This window comes from Orycteropus afer, unplaced genomic scaffold (genome assembly GCF_000298275.1).
Source record: "Orycteropus afer afer isolate SDZICR_OR568_19922 unplaced genomic scaffold, OryAfe1.0 scaffold00208, whole genome shotgun sequence".
In the NCBI taxonomy this organism is placed as follows: Eukaryota; Metazoa; Chordata; class Mammalia; order Tubulidentata; family Orycteropodidae; genus Orycteropus; species Orycteropus afer.
The window spans coordinates 296,891-314,668 of record NW_006921795.1 but is presented as its reverse complement, the minus strand read 5'-3'; the positions used below and the strand labels follow the sequence as shown (position 1 = coordinate 314,668).

At 38.0% G+C, this 17,778-nt stretch overlaps 1 protein-coding gene across 1 annotated transcript in view; it reads right to left on the bottom strand.

The window, feature by feature from the left end:
• The window catches only part of RALGAPA2 (Ral GTPase activating protein catalytic subunit alpha 2), a 479,248-nt gene that overhangs the window by 165,395 nt on the left and 296,075 nt on the right, over positions 1–17,778 (bottom strand). The window contains 1 exon segment of the mRNA XM_042781969.1: positions 11,194–11,352. Coding sequence (XP_042637903.1) covers positions 11,194–11,352 — 159 coding nt within the window.

Here is a 17,778-nt window from a genome sequence, read left to right as displayed (position 1 = left end):
AGGAGGCTGGTGGTTCAAACCCACCAGCCACTCCTCGGAAGGAAGGTTGGGCAATCCTACTTCCATAGTGATACTGCCTCGGAAACCCAAGAGGGGTCGCTATGAGTTGGGGCTGACTCGACAGCAAATAACAACAACAACAACAACAACAACAACGTTATGAAGCCCCTTAACACTGAGTCAGGTTCTAGCTCAGTGCTCAATGTACAGTACGTAATTCTCATAATCCCGTGACGCCAGCACTTTTATCCCTGTTTTACAGCAAAGGAGATTAAGGTTTGAGAGGTGAATTACTTTTCTCAAGTGCATCAAGGTCAGCACTTGGGCCCCAAGCCTTTGCTATGGACCATGAGGCCCTGTCATCCCTTACCACTTCAGCTTCTCCACATCCCCTGTGCTCCCCAATTGACCACAGCATCTTTCTTTTCTGGACTCCAACCTACAACACTCATGCTGCCTCTACTTTACCCCTGCTATTTTTTTCTGCTTGCTGCCTGCTGCAGGGCTGGCTCTCACATTCCATTTAGGCATAGTGGAAGTATCTCCTCCTGGGAGCTTCTCTGTGTGCATTTCTGCACCACCCCAGTACCTGCCTTAGTTTCTTTGTAACACTGATTTTTACCAAGAGTTTAGTTCAACCATTTACTCATCTAATGGCTATCTCCCTTAATATCATTCAGATTGCAGGAGAGTGTGGCCCTAGCCTTTGACACAATGCCTGCAAGAGTAGCCTGTTGTTGTTGTTGTTCTGTGCTGTCGAGTCGGCCCGACTCATAGCGACCCCTCCTTGGGTTTCTGAGGCAGTATCACTACCGAAGTAGGATTGCCCAACCTTCCTTCCGAGGAGTGGCTGGTGGTTTGAACCGCCAGCCTTCTGGTTAGCAGTCAAGTGCTTTAGCCACTATGCTACCAGAGCTCCTAAAGAGTAGCCTAGATAGATATATATTGCTGGTCTGCCTGAATGAGAGGCACACTCTCATGGGCCTTATGGCAGGACATCAGCCAATCTGCTATCCTTTCTATATTTCTAGAGCGAGGATGCTGGCACTTTCTATTTTTTGCTTCATGGCAATGCCTGAAAGGTAAGGGTGAAAGGGTGGTGGGGGTAACCCTGGAGCCCTGAGCAAACTTTTGCTGCCACAGCTCTTTCTCTGTTTGGTGAGTATGAGGATAGGGTTCAAGTTAAAACATAAATATTTGAGAGCTAAAGATCACAGGCAAAAGTATTTTGAGGTCAGTGGCTACAACACAGGGGAAATGGTCAGACCTGAGGGAGCTCAGATAGGGATCAAAGAAGATGGGACTGTCAGTTCTTCTAATGACAGCTAGTAACCAATTTTCCCTCTAGTGCTAGCACGAGGGAAAACAAGTGAGTGTCTTAATTGCAAAGAAGAAAATCAAGGATCGACTCAAAGTATTTAAAATTATTCAGTGCTACCAGTTCATGGAATGACAACCAATTAATCCATCAATAGGAAAGAATGAGTGAATAACCCTTTCTTCCTTCTTTATTTAGCAAACTTAAAAATTTTCCTTTAAATTAGACTCCTTAAAAAGAACTGTTACTTCCCCCCATAACTTACACTAAAAGCAGTCCAGTGATCAGTGAGGTGGAATTGGGATAAAAATGTTTGTGAATAAAACCAAAACAATTAAGAAACAAACAATAACAAACAATAAACTAGTGAATTTCAAATACAGTACAGAAAATAACACCTTTGAGGATAAGTCTAGGGGACAGTGGACCTTTCTTCTCTCACAGAGAGGTTCTATGTGATCCTGACACCTCAGCCTCCCAGGCTGCGCTGGGCAGCCAAGTGTACATGCAACTATGGGCAGAACTCAGCAGGCTACAGGCGTATGCAGGGGTCTGGAGAATGTGCTGTTGCCTTTCAGGCATGGCCTTCCTGTTGATGTAGCTCAGAGGCAGAGAATGAGAACCATCTTGCTTTCTGAGTCAAAGCTAGGCCTGCCACTTGCCAATTGGTGAACATTTACATAGGCTGGCTCAGGCCAGCACAGGAGAATGAAGCAAATGAGAGAGAGAAGTATGTCTCAAGGAACAACTCTAAAAAAGGAAAACTATGTCAACTTTTGATATAAATCAAATGAAAAGGAATTCTCAATAGTCAAATTGTTGTAAAGATAAAAGAGAAGTGGACTTCCAGTAAGACGGCAGAAGAGACAGACAAGCTACACAGTCCCTTTTCAACAAAGAAAAGAGAAACCAATTGACAGAGATACAGAAGATAATCCTAGAGCTCTGGACTCTGAAAGAAGTATACAGAAGTGGATTAGGCACCAACTAGTGGAAAAAGCTGAATGAAAACAGAGTACAGAGATGATTGGAGCAGTAGACTATCAGCTACTCTGATGGGACCAACAGCCTGAATATTTCCAAGTGGTGTTGGGACCTGAGAATTGACCTAAACATCAGCCCTGCTTGCCAAGGGCTGCAGGGATGACTGGCTTGATGGCCCATGACTAGGAAGGGAAACAGCAAGGAGGGAGACAACCTGAGCTGTGGACTTTTGGCTGTCTGGGTGGTGCAGCTATTTTGATTGTTTACAAGTGGTGGCCATTTTGGATATTTAAAGTGACTGAGGGCCCAGCCATTTTCAATGTGTATAAGTGGTGGCCATTTTGGGTTTTAAAGTGACATTTTCATTTGGATTCCAGGGACCTAAGAAGAGATTCCATTTGCCAAGGACAGAAGGGACATATGGGTGGCTAACAACAGGAAAGGAGACAGGTGGTGAGTGTACAAGTGCTGTCAACTAGTGAATAAAGGAATACACTACCCTGCTTATGTAGATAACATTCAAACAAAACAAAGAAAATGAAAATTGTGGGCAAGTCACTCCAACATACAATCACTAATTAAATATAAACACAAAAATGTCACAATGTCTCGGAGACAATAGAGCATCACAGTGCACACAAAGAAACAAGATAAAGCAGGAGAAACCAGGGACCAGGATATTGATCCATAACACATCTCTGAGGTAGAAGCAGCATTGGAATTCCCTGATAAGGAATTCAAAAGAATTATATTTGGGTACTGTGGTGCTTAAATTTGTGTGTCAAGTTGGCTGGCTCAGTTGAGTGGCTGGGCAGCTAAATGTAGTTATTCCCTATGGTGAGATTAGTAATTAACTCCAGGTGAAATCTATTGGAGAAGCTGAATAGCTGCTTTGAGTATGTGGTCTGCTTCCTGTATATAAGAAACAGCTTTGGGAGTGGTCTCTAACTTATAGCATGCTTCAACTCTGCATGTAGCCATGTGATTATTCAGCAGCCTCCCTTGCTCTGCTGACCTTGTGACTTTCAATGGACGTGAATTAATGGTCGCTGTGTTGTTTGGTAACATCAGGAGTGTGCCATTTCATTTGTTGACCTTGAGATTGTTAGCCTCAGAAGGCAGTAGCTGCCTGAGTGAAGAGATGCCTCTAGCTTCAGTGGGCCAGGAGCAAGAGGCAGAGCTGAAGCCCAAGATCAAGGGGCTTCCACCTAGCCCCTAGAGCCTGGCACTTTGAACTCAGACTTCTAGGCTCCCGAACTGTAAGAGAATAAACTCCTGTTTGTTAAAGCCATCCCATTTGTGGTATATTCTTGTCAGAGTGGCATTAAGTAATCAGAACAGGTACCTTCAATGGATTGAGAGACAGATCAAGGAAAACACTGAAAAAATGGAGGAAACCACAGAGAAAACTCTAGAACAATTTTGAAAGACAATACAAGAACAAAATGACAAAATAAAAAATTAGAAATGACACAAAATCTACACATAGAAATACAGAAGGTTAATACTAAATTTTCAGAAATAGATAACATATTTAATGGGCAAAGGAGTAGAACTGAGTCAATGGAAGACAGGATTAGTGAGATTGAAGACAAATGCCTCAATACTTCTTTGGAAAGGGATAAATCAGAAAAAAGATCAAAACAAAATGAAGAAATCCCAAGACTCATGAGGGGTACCATCAAAAGGGATAACCTATGTGTAGTCGGAATTGCAGAACAGGAAGAGAAAAACAAAACCACTGAGAAAATTGTCCAAAACTTGTTAGACGGAAACTTCCCTGATATGATGGAAGATGAGAATAGAGCCATTCAAGAAGTCCAACAAACCCTAAGGATTGATTGAACAAGAGGACATAACAATAAAAAATATCTGTGCACCCAATGAAAGAGCCCCCAAATACATAAACCAGACTCTAACAGAACTGAAAAGACAAATAGATAACTCCACAGACAGAGTAGGATACACCACTTTCAATCACAAATAGAACAACTGGAAAGAAACTCAACAAAGACACAGAAGAACTAAACAATACAATCTACCACCTTGACATTATAGACATCCACAGAGCACTTCACCCAACAACAGCACAATATATATTCTTTTCTAGTGCACATGGAACGTTCTCCAGAACAGACCACATGTTAGGCCACAAAGCAATCTTCAATAAATTTAAAAACACTGAAATACTGCAAAGTATATTCTCAGATTACAATGCTGTACAATTCGAAATCAAAAATAGGAAGATGAATGAAAAAGGAGCAAACACATGGAAACTAAATAACACCTTCTTAGAAAAAGACTGCATAACAGAAGAAATAAAAAATGAAATTAAAAAATTTCTTGAATCAAATGAAAATGAAAACATAACATACCAAAATCTTTAGGACCCAGCAAAAGAAGTGTTCAGAAACCAATTTATAGCAATAAATGTACACATCAAAAAGGAAGAAAGAGACAAAATCCACACCTTAACCAACATTTCTAACAATTTGGAAAAGAACAGCAAAAAAAAAAAAAAAAAAAAAAGCCTACCATCACCAGAAGAAAAGAAATAATAAAGATTCAAGCAGAAATAAATGAAACAGAAAATAGAAAGACTATAGAAAAAACAACAGGATTAGAAGTTGGTTTTTTGAAAAGATTAATAAAATTAACAAACCACTGGCAAATTTAACAAAGGAAATGAGAAAATACAAATAACACGAATAAGAAATGAATTAGGTGATACCACAACAGAACAAACAGAAATTAAAAGGATAATATCAGGATACTATGAATAATTATACTCCAACAAATTAAAATATCTAGAAGAAATGGACAGATATCTATAAACATACTACATACCTAAACTAACAGGGGCTGAGGTAGAAAATTTAACAGACCCGTAACAAAATAAGACACTGAACGGGTCATTAAAAAATTAACAACAAAAAAAAGCCCTGACCCAGATGGTTTCACTGGAGAATTCTACCAAATGTTCAGGGAAGAATCGACACCAATCCTATTCAAAATATTCCAGAACATAGAAAATAATGGAATCCTCCCCAATTCATTTTATGAAGCAAGCATGACCTTGATACCAAAACCAGGCAATGACATCACTCAAAATGAAAACTACAAACCAATACCCCTCATGAATATAGATGCAAAAATCTTCAACAAAACAGACTCCAATGACTTATCAAAAAAATAATACATTATGACTAAGTGAGGTTCCTACCAGGTATGCAAGGATAGTTCAACATTAGAAAAACAAACATCATCATCCAACACATAAATAAAACAAAGGAAAAGAACCACATGATCATATCAATGGATGCAGAAAAGATATTTGATAAAAATCTAACACCCTTTTCTGATAAAAACTCTCAGCACAATCAGAGTAGAAGGGAAATTCCTCAACATAATAAATGGTATATACGGAAAACCAACAGCCAACATTATTCTCAATGGAGAGGGACTGAAACCATTCCCCTTGAGAACAGGAATCAGACAAGGATGCCCTCTAACACCACTTCTATTCAACATTGTATTGGAAGTCCTAGACAGGGTGGCCACTACCAACCACTCTGTGGAAGGAAGACAGGTCAATCTACTTCTGTAAAGACTGACTGCCTCAGAAACCCAATGGGGGTCACTATGAGTCAGAATCAACTCGATGGCTGCAAATAAACAGTTCCCTTTCCCCCCAATTCCCAATATCATTCCTTTACTGAAAATGAAAAGTAAAAAAAAAAAATTAATAATAGAGCTCTGGTAGCATAGTGGCTAAGGCACTTGACTGCTAACCAGAAGGCTGGCAGTTCAAACCCACCAGCCACTCCTTGGAAGGAAGATGGGGCAATCTACTTCCATAGTGATACTGCCACGGAAACCCAAGGAGGGGTCGCTATGAGTCGGGTCTGACTTGACGGCACATAACAACAACAACAACAAAATAAAACATACAACAGTAATCAACTTAATAACTTATTTTATTAAATTTTAACTGTTTGGTATTTTCAATTTTCTTATCTAAATAGGTGATTCTTTGCAAATTCAAAAGTTAACTTCTTTTCTTTGAGAATTTCCCAGAGTATTTTAAAGTATATGATTAATTGCAAACAAACAAAAAAAAAAAATTATTTTGTTGGGGTTGGGATAAATATTTTTTAAAACTGCACATTTCTAATTAAAAAAAAATTAAAAACTTACATAACCATATTGCAAAGTCAAACGCACTCCCTATCTAATGAAGCCATGATAGTAAGTTTGAAAGGTTTGGGTTTCCAAAGCCTTTCAATCATAGCTGGCAATACTGGGCTCCTCTAGGCCTCATATGTGCAGATGCTCATGACTACTGGTGCATTAGCCTTAACCAATATTTCTAGATATCATCCTGAAGAGGGACATACACACATACACATATAATAGCTGCTGAGATTGTGAGAGAGTCAGAAACTATTGCAACCACACCAGGGGAGACAGCTGGGAGAACTGAAGGAGAGGCAGGGCGATCTAAGGGGGTCCATCATCTGAAAGTGGCACTTAGAATCCTAGCACTGAAAGGACTGTAGAGAGGCCTAGGTCCTCAACTTGAATTTGATACCTGAGAATGCTAAGACCCAAAGAAACTGAGGGAACTGCTCAAGCTACCCACCACATGTGCCAGCATTAAAACTGGAACTTTGGGGTCCCATTATCTATCTTATTATTCTTTCTTTCCTAGATTTCTCAGAAATTATTGAATCATCATCCAGCTTTCTCCCGTGTCTATATCTAGCAGGGCTAAATAAAGGGACTTTGTAGGACATTAACATGCTTTTCATTTGGAAAGCTGAAGTTCTGGGTAGGGTGATGAGGAAGTCCTTTCCCTAAAGCTCTTTCTGGTGTGGACTAGCCCTGGCCAAGGATGCTCCATAACATCCACCCTTTGGTCAACCAACCAGAGCTGGCCATTAGTGTGCCTGGAGAGAGACATGTCAAAACCACTCACACTCCCTTTCACACATTCATAAAAACAAATTTTTTGAATACCAACACCAATATTAAATTTCAGACACTGAAAGAGAGGGAAAGTAACATGAGTACTCTCTGCAATGTGAAAGCATTAACAATCACTTTTCTGAAGAACAAATTGGGCATTTTAACAAGCCCCTTAAAACACTTACGTTCTGCTCTATGTACAAGTCTTCCCTGACCACTGACTTTGTAGTAAGAGTAAAAAAGAGAAGTCTGACAATAGAAAATTTCTCTTCCATGACCAAACAATTATATTTTGGAGAAGGATTTATTCTGAATATAATTAAACAATAAAGTGATGCTGTTACACACTCTGATTTTTTATTTAATGAAACAGAAAACTTCACTTAAAAAGCTCAAGTAGTGAGCAGGCACTTAGACATGAGGGTTTTTATGCCCTCACAGAAGCACACACACATCTTCAACATACCATTTCACAAACACTGTGTATTATTAAGAGGAGGCGGATTCTGCCAGGCACATAATTTGTATATTTAAGGGAGGTGTATGGAATGAAAAAGCGAAATATGTTAAATTTCAAAGGACTTGGAAGCAATGCTGCCTGTGCGCTTGTATCACAAATAGCCCTACATTATTACATACGCTATTAATGAGTCAGAGTGAATGAAAGCACAATTTGAATATGCATGACTCTATGCAATGAGCAGGACTTTTGTGTACTGATGTCCCCCTCCTCTCCTAAAAAGGATTAAAATTTTGAGCAGTACGGCTGCCCAGAGAACAGTAAAAATAAATGTACTTAGACCAGAGTCACACTATATTTAGAGGAAATATACAGGTGGTAAAAGAGTGCTTTTGACTCTACCTACAATTTCTAAATCTTATGCATATCCTTTCCCTGCGTCTGCCCACCCACCCCCCCAACAGAAATATTCCTCAACTCCAAGCAGCTGCTTCATTACAATTTCTAAGCAAAAATAATGATTTTGGTGGAGATCTCTAAAAGTAGGCAAGGTTAAATAAATCTTTTGAGTACAAAGCCTTCACTTCTATAGTAGGGAGCACTAGTTAAAAGACTAGGGAATGGGTAAATTATTGCACCAAATGGCTGAGAATTAATCTCCGCTGACTAGCAGTAATCTAACGAGGCGTCTGTGTCCCAGGGAGCCCGCAGCATGTCCCTGGCGGTATGTGCAGTGTGTCGAGTCTGCATGGTACCCTTTGTCCTCGCTCACAGGCGGCCTTTCCTCTCATTGTCCACAATATCCTCATGCATCTGGGACGCGTGGAATGCATTCATACTAACAGACTTACCATTGTTTTCTCTCAGAAGCTTTGTTGAGCAAAGACTGCATCACAGTTACTGATAATTATATTGCTTAATTAATCAAGACAAAAAAAATTTGCAAATCACTGCCTGGTTGCCAAGCAGGGAGATAAAAAATGACAACACCACAAGCTGAAGCAATATAACAAAAGTAACAGCTATCTGATCAGAAATTCTTATATAATGAAGCTATTAATGCTAAATCGGTTAATGTTAACATTGCTCCAGGTGTCTCTACTTAGATGCAAACAAAAAGGCTAACATTATGGATATAAAAGGCCAAATGTTGCCATGGATTCTGTAACCTGATAGAGAGGACAGCCTTTTCATTTGATTAGGGAATGCAATTTAAATACCAGGGACTGAAGCCAAACAAACAGACTTTCCCTCCACGAGCCTCTTGCATTCACCCCGGGGTCAGTGGTTGGTGAACAAAAGGTCAGCCACACTTGCCCTGGAAATGTCTGGATTAATTTTATTACATTGTAATGGTTTTTGCTTTAAATGTAAGGATAACACTAAATTTCCCGTTGGCCATTATGCTCTTCTTCCCTTTAGGCTTTTGGAATTAAAATATTTAAAAAAAGTGATTTTGTTCAATTCATCTTGTCAGAATTTATGACCAAATTTAGAAAAGTAATACATTTTATATAAAGAAAATTTAAAAGGTACTCTATGTTAATGTCTATTTTCATGCATTATAAGTGTATTACCATTGTTAGAAATAACACTTGATACTATAAAGTAAACTGAAACAGCTTTAATATTTGTTATTTACTTTAAAAATAAAGATGACATTTTTAGGACATTAAATAACATTTCACAGGGCCATGTTAGTCCATGGTAAATATTAAAGCCAGTTAATTTATGCTAAATATCAAAGAACAGTTTTTCTAGTTTTGAAAGCTACAAAACAATAAATTTTTGGTTCTTTAATACTGAAATGTTCGGTTTAACTCTTAAAATTAAAGTATGGTTCTTCATGGACAAATACAAATGTCAGCCTAAGAACTTATTTTCTTACACAAAAATGAAAACTTCACATACACAGAAACCTGAATCAAAGATAATACAAATATTAAATATGAAGTAACTTTTGGCATCTTTGTACCCTAAATAGGAAAGAGGGTTCCCGTTATGTCAGCAATCTGAGCAAAAAAAGATAATCAATGATCTTAGAAAGCCACCAGTCCTATTAGGCTTTTCAACAGCCAGAGCAGCACTTTCCTGAATTCAGGAGTTGACCCACGCTGTATCTAGTCTGAGCAATAATAAGCATGTTAAATTTGGGATTTATTATGTATTTCATTTACATGGTAGTAACTATACTAAGAAATAATAATTGCAATAATAATAATAACTAACACTTAGACAACTTTCCTATAGTCCAGGCATTATATGAAGCACTTTTCATTTATTAGCTCATTTTATCCTTATAACTTTAATACTTTAGATTAGGTTATAATCCCAGTGTGAACAGTAAATCCAGTTATTTACTATTTTAAAGCTTAAAAATAAGCTTTTTAGAAAAGTAACCTTTAGCTCCTTCAGGAAAACAATTTGGAATGGAAACGAAGAGTTGTATTTAATGTCAACCTGGAAAATACCACCAAGAAGTCATTGTTCTTGAGAGTGACATAAAGTGCTAAATAAAAAGTAAACAAAACAAAAAACTCTTCTATTCATAATTCAAAAACAACTTACTATATTAAAAACAAAGGAGCCCTGGTGGTGCAGTGGTTAAGCATTCAGCTGTTAACCAAAAGGTTGACAGTTCAAACCCACTGGCACTAAAAAGTAGCAGCCTGCTTCTGCATAGATGACAGCCTTGGAAACCCTATGGGGCAGTTCTACTCTGTCCTATAAGGTTGTTATGAGTAAAAATTGACTCACTGGCAATGGGTATATATTAAGCACTGCTGAAATACCAGTAAAGGTTTAACAAGGATCGAAACAGCAGCTAATTTAGTATCCAGTACATAGACATAGATTGTTCCATCCATTTCCATGATCAATACCAATTGACATGGTTGGATTGATTCTGTGACAAAGTGCTTCAATTGTTAAAAATCATCACACAGGCTGTGCTACGGTGGCCCAGGCTCTTCCTAGACATGTCATCAATCCTCAGGATTGATTTCCACTAGCATTAGAGGCTCAGCAAGCTACATCAGCCAGGGAAGGCTAGATTCCACACTCCCAGTTATCCACAAAATAGGTATGACATATGGTTCATTCTTCTTTTTTTTTTTTTTTCTCTTGCTCTTATTACTAATCAACGTGTCCAAAATTTAAAATTATAATTTTTCTTTAAATTACAAAGTTTTAAAAATTAACGCTTTTAAAAACAACAAATTTCTTTGGCATTATAATTTTTAGGGGCCAAGTAATGAAATCTAGAATTTTTACTAATGACGAAAGATTTATGAAAATTCCAATTCATATTTAATTCTCACATAGCGCATGTAAGTCAGATATCCATAAGATACTCATCAATTGATAAAAGTCCCATTAATTATACTATTGTTTTTCAATAAGAATGAATCACATGGCAAATGTGAGAGCAATAAGTCAGAGCAATAAGGCAGTGAATATGTACCTCAGGTTTCTTCTTTATGGCGATAAAGAACATGTGATTCTTCATTGGGTAAATAATGATTGAAACGTCTCCAAAGGCAGTTGGGATAATACCCCTGCGGTAGTCTCTGGAGTGTTCAGACCAGACGATGTGGACCTCGTCATTCCCCAAGTGACGGAGCTGCAACAGCAAATTGGCTCTTTATTAATCAGAGTGATAACAGCAGTTTATGAGGGTCATGGCTTACAAATTAAATTATAATACTCAGTGGCAAAAATATTACCACTATCAAAGAGGCTACAACAGCCATGGAAGATTTTAAAAAGCAAAAGTGCCTAAAAATACAGCTCATCTTTTATGAAACATATTGGTACTGAGATAATTTATGTAAGCTTCATATGTAACATTACCATGGGGTGGGGATAAGACCTTTCCAAAGATTAAAAAAAAAAAAAAAAAAATGCAGTAAAATACATGTGTAACAAAAAATTTTCTATTTTAATCATTTTTAAGCATACAATTCAGTGACTTTAATTAGATTCACTATGTTGTGCAGCTATCACCATGATCCATTTCTAAAATTTTTCATCACCCTAAATAGAAACTCAGTACCCTTTTATCAATAACTCCCCATTCTTCTCTCCTTCCAGACCCTGGCAACCACTAAAAAGTTTTATCTCTAAGTATTTTCTGTTCCAGATATTTCACGTAAGTGGGAACATACAATATTTGTCCTTTGGTACCTGACATATTTTACTGAGCACATCCATGCTGCAGAATGTATTAGGACTTCATTTCTCTTTATAGCTAAATAATATTTCAAGAATTTTTTAAAACTAAATTTTATTCCTGCATCAAAGTCTTATGTTTTACATTGGTGACCATGTTTCTGAACAATTAATGACATGAGTCTCTTATTCTACATAAGTAGAGCTTCTTAAGACTCTTAATTCAATGGTCATGAAGAAAAAATGAACATGAATATAAAAGAACCATTATAATACAATTGTTACCAAATGTATAAGAAGCTTGACTTATAACAAACCTATAAGAAAACGTATGTATAAAATTACTTTTGTTTAGAAAACTAATAAATACTACTGAATTTGATAAGAACAATAGTACCTAGCATGTAGAGAGTACCTTACTGTATAGAAGGGATATTCACACATATTGTCTGGTTTAATCTTTCTAATAACTCTCTGAGGTAGACCACATAATCTCTATAGATCATTTACAAGGAAGAAATAGGAGCTCAGGAAGGCTAAAGCATCATCTACCCAACATACATGCCCAGCATGTGGTAGAATGAGTCTGGGGACCTGGGCTGAGATTTCAAATCCAGTGCTGTTCCTACTATTCCACAATTACCTAAACCTATACCAAAAGCTACTTGTGTTATTACAGGTCAAACAGTTTAGTCAATCTTCTCTTTTCTTTCTTTTTTTAAATCATTATATACACAAAAAGGCTGCAATGTCCAAATACAAATCATAGACTCTCGGCTCCTTTGAGGAGGTGTACTAGAAAGCCTCCAGAGAAGGGTCTCTTTGAGAGTTTTTCCAAGGCCAAACTCTATCAGATTAAGAACACCCTTGACAAACCTACTACTTAATGACTGTACCATCCCAGGTTGGGAAAAGCTGCATATAAAATAATTTCAGTAAGCCTGAAAGTGTGACTTGAATAAACCAGATTATAATGATTAGAATGTTGGCCAAAATTGAACTCCTGTAACCATACAGGCTGCCTGGGTAAAGGCCCTATGATATCTATTGAGAATTTAATGTTTTAATCCTTTCACACATAGAAGGATGCTAACTACCACAATGAAAACATAGTTTTTGCTTCCTAGCTTGTTGTAAAAGAAAGGCACTAAAAATGACTAAATTCAGAGGCATTTTAATAAAATAGAGCTGTGTGTTAAAGCTAGTATTTTAGTATTATCTTCAGAGTTATAAAAGGTTGCTCTGGAATACTGTACATTTAAAACATGTTCGTATAAATGCAACTTTCTTTATAGACTATGACCACAAAAAGAAAATCAGAGGTGACCCCATCATGGCCTCCTTCCCATTTATAAGGTTATAAAGGAAGTTGGTTTGCTGCAATTCCTTCTTATTCTTCACTGTCAAATACTTCAAGGAACAACTGTACATGCCAATTATTTAAAAAGAGACATGCACCTGTATCTTTGAACTTACAGTGAGGGGTGTACGACTCAATTGTGTCTGAATATGGGCTCCGGGACGAATGCAACTGTGGGAGTCAAGCACAAGTCACGATAATCCAAAGCAATTTAATGAGCTTTGGTAGCATAGTGCCTAAGGCCCTTGACTGCTAACCAGAAGGCTGGAGGTTCAAACCCACCAGCTACTCCTCGGAAGGTAGATTGGGCAATCTACTTCCATAGTGTTATCGCCTTGGAAACCCAAGGAGGGGTCGCTATGAGTTGGGTCTAACTCGACTGCACATAAAAACAACATGACTTTCAAAATGAAAAATTAGCTAGTACATCCTTTTTTCACATAAAAGTCTAAGAGGGTAGCAGGCAATCCATTACATGAACAGTTAAGAAAAAAATAAAGATGACACTGGTTTCTCACAATAACACTGAACATCTCTCTATATTTACTGCCATCTCAGATACCATGGCTTTTTTTCCCTTTTGTCTTTTTTAATCATGTAGGGACCTTACAATATACTCTTGAAATTGAATCGCTTTGGAGTGAAAACTTGGTAGCCAGATTGCCAGCAACACAATAAAGCTGTGTTTTCTAGGGAAACATCACTAGTATCTAATTGAAACTTGGGGAGAAGGATGGTAAGGTAGATTTAGACCAGCAGAAAGTAATTATGAGAGCTGGAGTAGCCCAGTGCTCACACCTATACCCCTATCATGCAAAGACTGACAATTTTCTGTGTCCACTGGCAGAATTCTGACATCAATGTCTGAATGGCAACAACTCACTTACTAAACACTCCTCAAATGTGCTGCTACCATCCAATGCCAGCACCCTAAACACAAGTGACAGATCTTGTGGTTTTTTTTTTTTTTTTTTCCTTTAATTTTTGTTGTGATTTGGGTGAAAGTTTACAGAGCAAATTCATTTTCCATACAGTAGTTCATATATACTTTGTCTCATGACATTGACTATAATTTCCAACAATGCAACAGCTCTCTTCCCCCTTTCTCCCCATAGTTACCTTTTTCCTGTGTCCTTCCCTCCCATGCACTCCTACCCCCCAAGGTGACAGATCCTTTTGATACAGAAATGAAAGTTGCAAAGTATTAGCTCTGAGATAATACAGTGATTATTGAAATTCTGCAATTACTCTCCTCTTTTTGAATTGGGTAATTCAATTACATAACCCAAGTAAATCTTTCCTAATTTTGTTTGCAATTGTATTTTAGAACCACAGCTAGGGAGAACAGTATCACACTAAGAGACTCATTCTCTCATGGTCACAATTTTGAAATTAGGGAAGTTATTTTTTGTGTGTCAATAATTCAATTTATCATCTCATAGCTGCTTTCAACGTTATGTGCCTCAGACATCTGGGCATGTCACAGTTTAATTAACTAATTGACAAAACTAACAGCTAAGGCCACAGGAGTAATTGGCTGATAATTGTAAAATAAAAAGCAAAATACACTCTCTTCTGTCTATAACAAGAATATAAGAAAGTAAAACAAATAAACCTAATCTGACCAAACTGCCAGCCATGTCAGAACACAAGGGAATACTCCAGAAGCCTCAAAATGTTGTTCGCTTCAAAGGGGATTTTATTATAGGAATGTCGTTTTGTGAGTTTTGGAAAGTTTTGATTATTAAAGACACTGAAATTAGAAATCTGCAGGTGTGTGTGTTAAGTGCATCAAAGTTAAATTCATCTGATTCTTGAGTAATCCAAGGGAGACTGATGGTTCTCCTATTCGAATAGAGCTGTAATTCATGCCAATCAGTGGTTCAGCTAACAACAGGCTGCTGAATACACTAATGCTTACCAGGCTCAGAAAAATTGCTCCGTTCCTGTCTTAAGACTAAATCAACCCCATGTCCTGCTACCTCTCCTCATGCCATAGTTTCAAAGTCCCTCCACCTGAGCCATTCTGCCTGCTGCTGCTAGTCACCATCCACTGGTGACACTGGTCGTGATACACACCTAATAGGCTGACCTCCTTTTCTGACTAATTGCATTACATCGCCAGCTGGCTCCAGAAGGAGTCATCTGTTTGATTGAAGAATTCCTGCTCCTCAGTGGGCCCGGCTGCTACGTTTACTAAGTAACAGTCAGGACTGACATCCCCATTGTTCAGCTGACAGTGTGCCCATCCTAAAATCGAAGTTTTATTTGTAAATTAACCAAGAAACTTCCTGCCAGAACAGTGCTGCCTGGAGACTGATAATGTGGGCCTTTCATCCCCTTTCACTTGTACTGTATCACTGCCAATTTGTTTTTTATGCTGCTGGCCAGCCTGAGGCTATAAAAGCCTTGTAAGACATAAGTGCAATTATAGTCCTGGAGTCAAATGAATTGGACAAATCCAATAGCAGAGCTCTGTCCCCACTCTGCAAACCCCTACAGCAGTTAGATTAGCTGTGAAAAATCTAATCTAGCTAGAGCTAACAAATTTCTGCAGAGAAGGATCAAAAGTTCAGTACAAGGTTCCATCCGGATTGCAGAATTGAAAAAGTCCCCCCATGACAAGGGCAGAAGAGAGCATAAATCACTTTAGAATTTTGCAGCTCATTTTTAAGCTGTTAGGGACAATTTAGTTAGAATAAGACAAGGAACAGTGGTCTGCTGTTACTGTGACTGATTTTTAGTCTAGCTGTGAGACATTCTGATAAAGACAGTTTATCACTAATGATGCTGTATCTTGGAGCTGCAAAAGGTATCAGCTGAATTTTGATTATTACAGTAGGGAATCTTTCAAGTAGGCCAAGCCTCAGTACATTATTTGTAGCATGGCGTTTTATTAAGAAAACGAGATATCTTTTCTCCAAAAAAGACAACCCAATTTTCCTTAAGAAATAATTAAATAAAAATGTTTTACATATAAATATATATTTTACAAAAATTGTTCTCATTCATAAGAAAACCACAGAATGTGATGATAAATTTAAAGAGCAGCAATTTACCAAGTACTGCAAATAAATAAGGATGTATACACCCCATCTAGGGGGTTTTGGTAATCTGAAACAGATTCTCTGAGATATGAGTGAGTTCTTTGAGAGTCTCCTTCCTCAAGAACATAGCAGACAGGGTAACCATCAAAATCCAGGATCTACAGCCAGTTTCACAAACCCCTGTGGGAATCAGTGCTTGCCAACACCTCTGGGCTGCAGCACTCCCATCCACAGGAAGACATTATAGCAGCTGGTCTTCTCAGATAGCCCAAGATGAATGGGGCCAGGGGAGTGAAGCCTCTGAGACACTTTAATTGCTATTGGAGGTGTCTGTGGTTGTGCTGTGATGAGTTCTGATGTCTTGTGCATGCTGTTGCACTTCAGTAGATGTGGTCTAGACATCTGCTGCTGCAGCAGTGAGAAAGCAAGACCAGAGAGAAAAGAATTGAAGTAAGGATAGTGAGGCCCACTGGCCACTGGCCAATATCAATTATTTGTCTGAGAGGGCAGGGAAAAAAGAATCAGTCCTATAGGCTGATGGTTATAGAGATCTTCCCAGGCACTGTGCTAAGCAATTTTATAGATGTGATCTCACTGACTTCAAATAAACCTGTGACATAGGCAGTGCTTTTAATCTTACTTGATAGAGAAACTGAGGCACAGGGTTAAGTAACTTGATACACATTTGAACATAAGTCTGCCAGTCTCAAAGGCATGGCTATAACCACCACACATGTCATTCACAGGTCAGCTTCATCATTGTCTGAATGACATGCTTCTCAACCCATCTAGTTGCTGTCCTCAGTTCCAGGTTATAGGAAAAGGGTTAAGTGTGAGGTAGGAATTCCAGGCTCCTATCCAGTCAAGTACAAATTATGACTGTTCTAGGATTCTTTTCTTAAACGGGAACTTACAGAAGTAGATCAGATTTCTAAGCTTCCTTCAGTCTGAAATTTTTTACTTTTTACCAGAGATGGTCACCTGAGTTAAATGTCCTGTAGGTTGGAAGTATAGGGCTATGTGCCCCATGAGTTTCCTCAGGGATACAGGAGGTTTCCTTTCTATTTTAAAGAAAACTGCTCATGGGCCCAAGTTCAAGGAGGACTCAATGTAAGCCTGCTGGGCAGGAGCACACACTAATTTATCACTTTAATAGATACTTCCAAATCATCTTGCAGCAGTGGCTGAGTGGGGCCTGCTTTCCTACAATCCTGCAGCACAGGTTTATGACATTTCATGATCTTTTTTAATCTGATCAGTTAAAAATTGGGATTTTCAGGAAGGTAATATTCATGTAGGGAAAAATTTTAAAATGACAAAAAGACCTTTCCTTTTCCTAAACCTTAATTTTAGGATTCAAGACTCAAAAGAATAAGTCTTTTCATGTATTTCTTTTTTTTTTTAATTAGGATTTGGGTGAAGATTTACAGAGTAAATTCACTTTTCATACAGCAGTTCACATATACTTTGT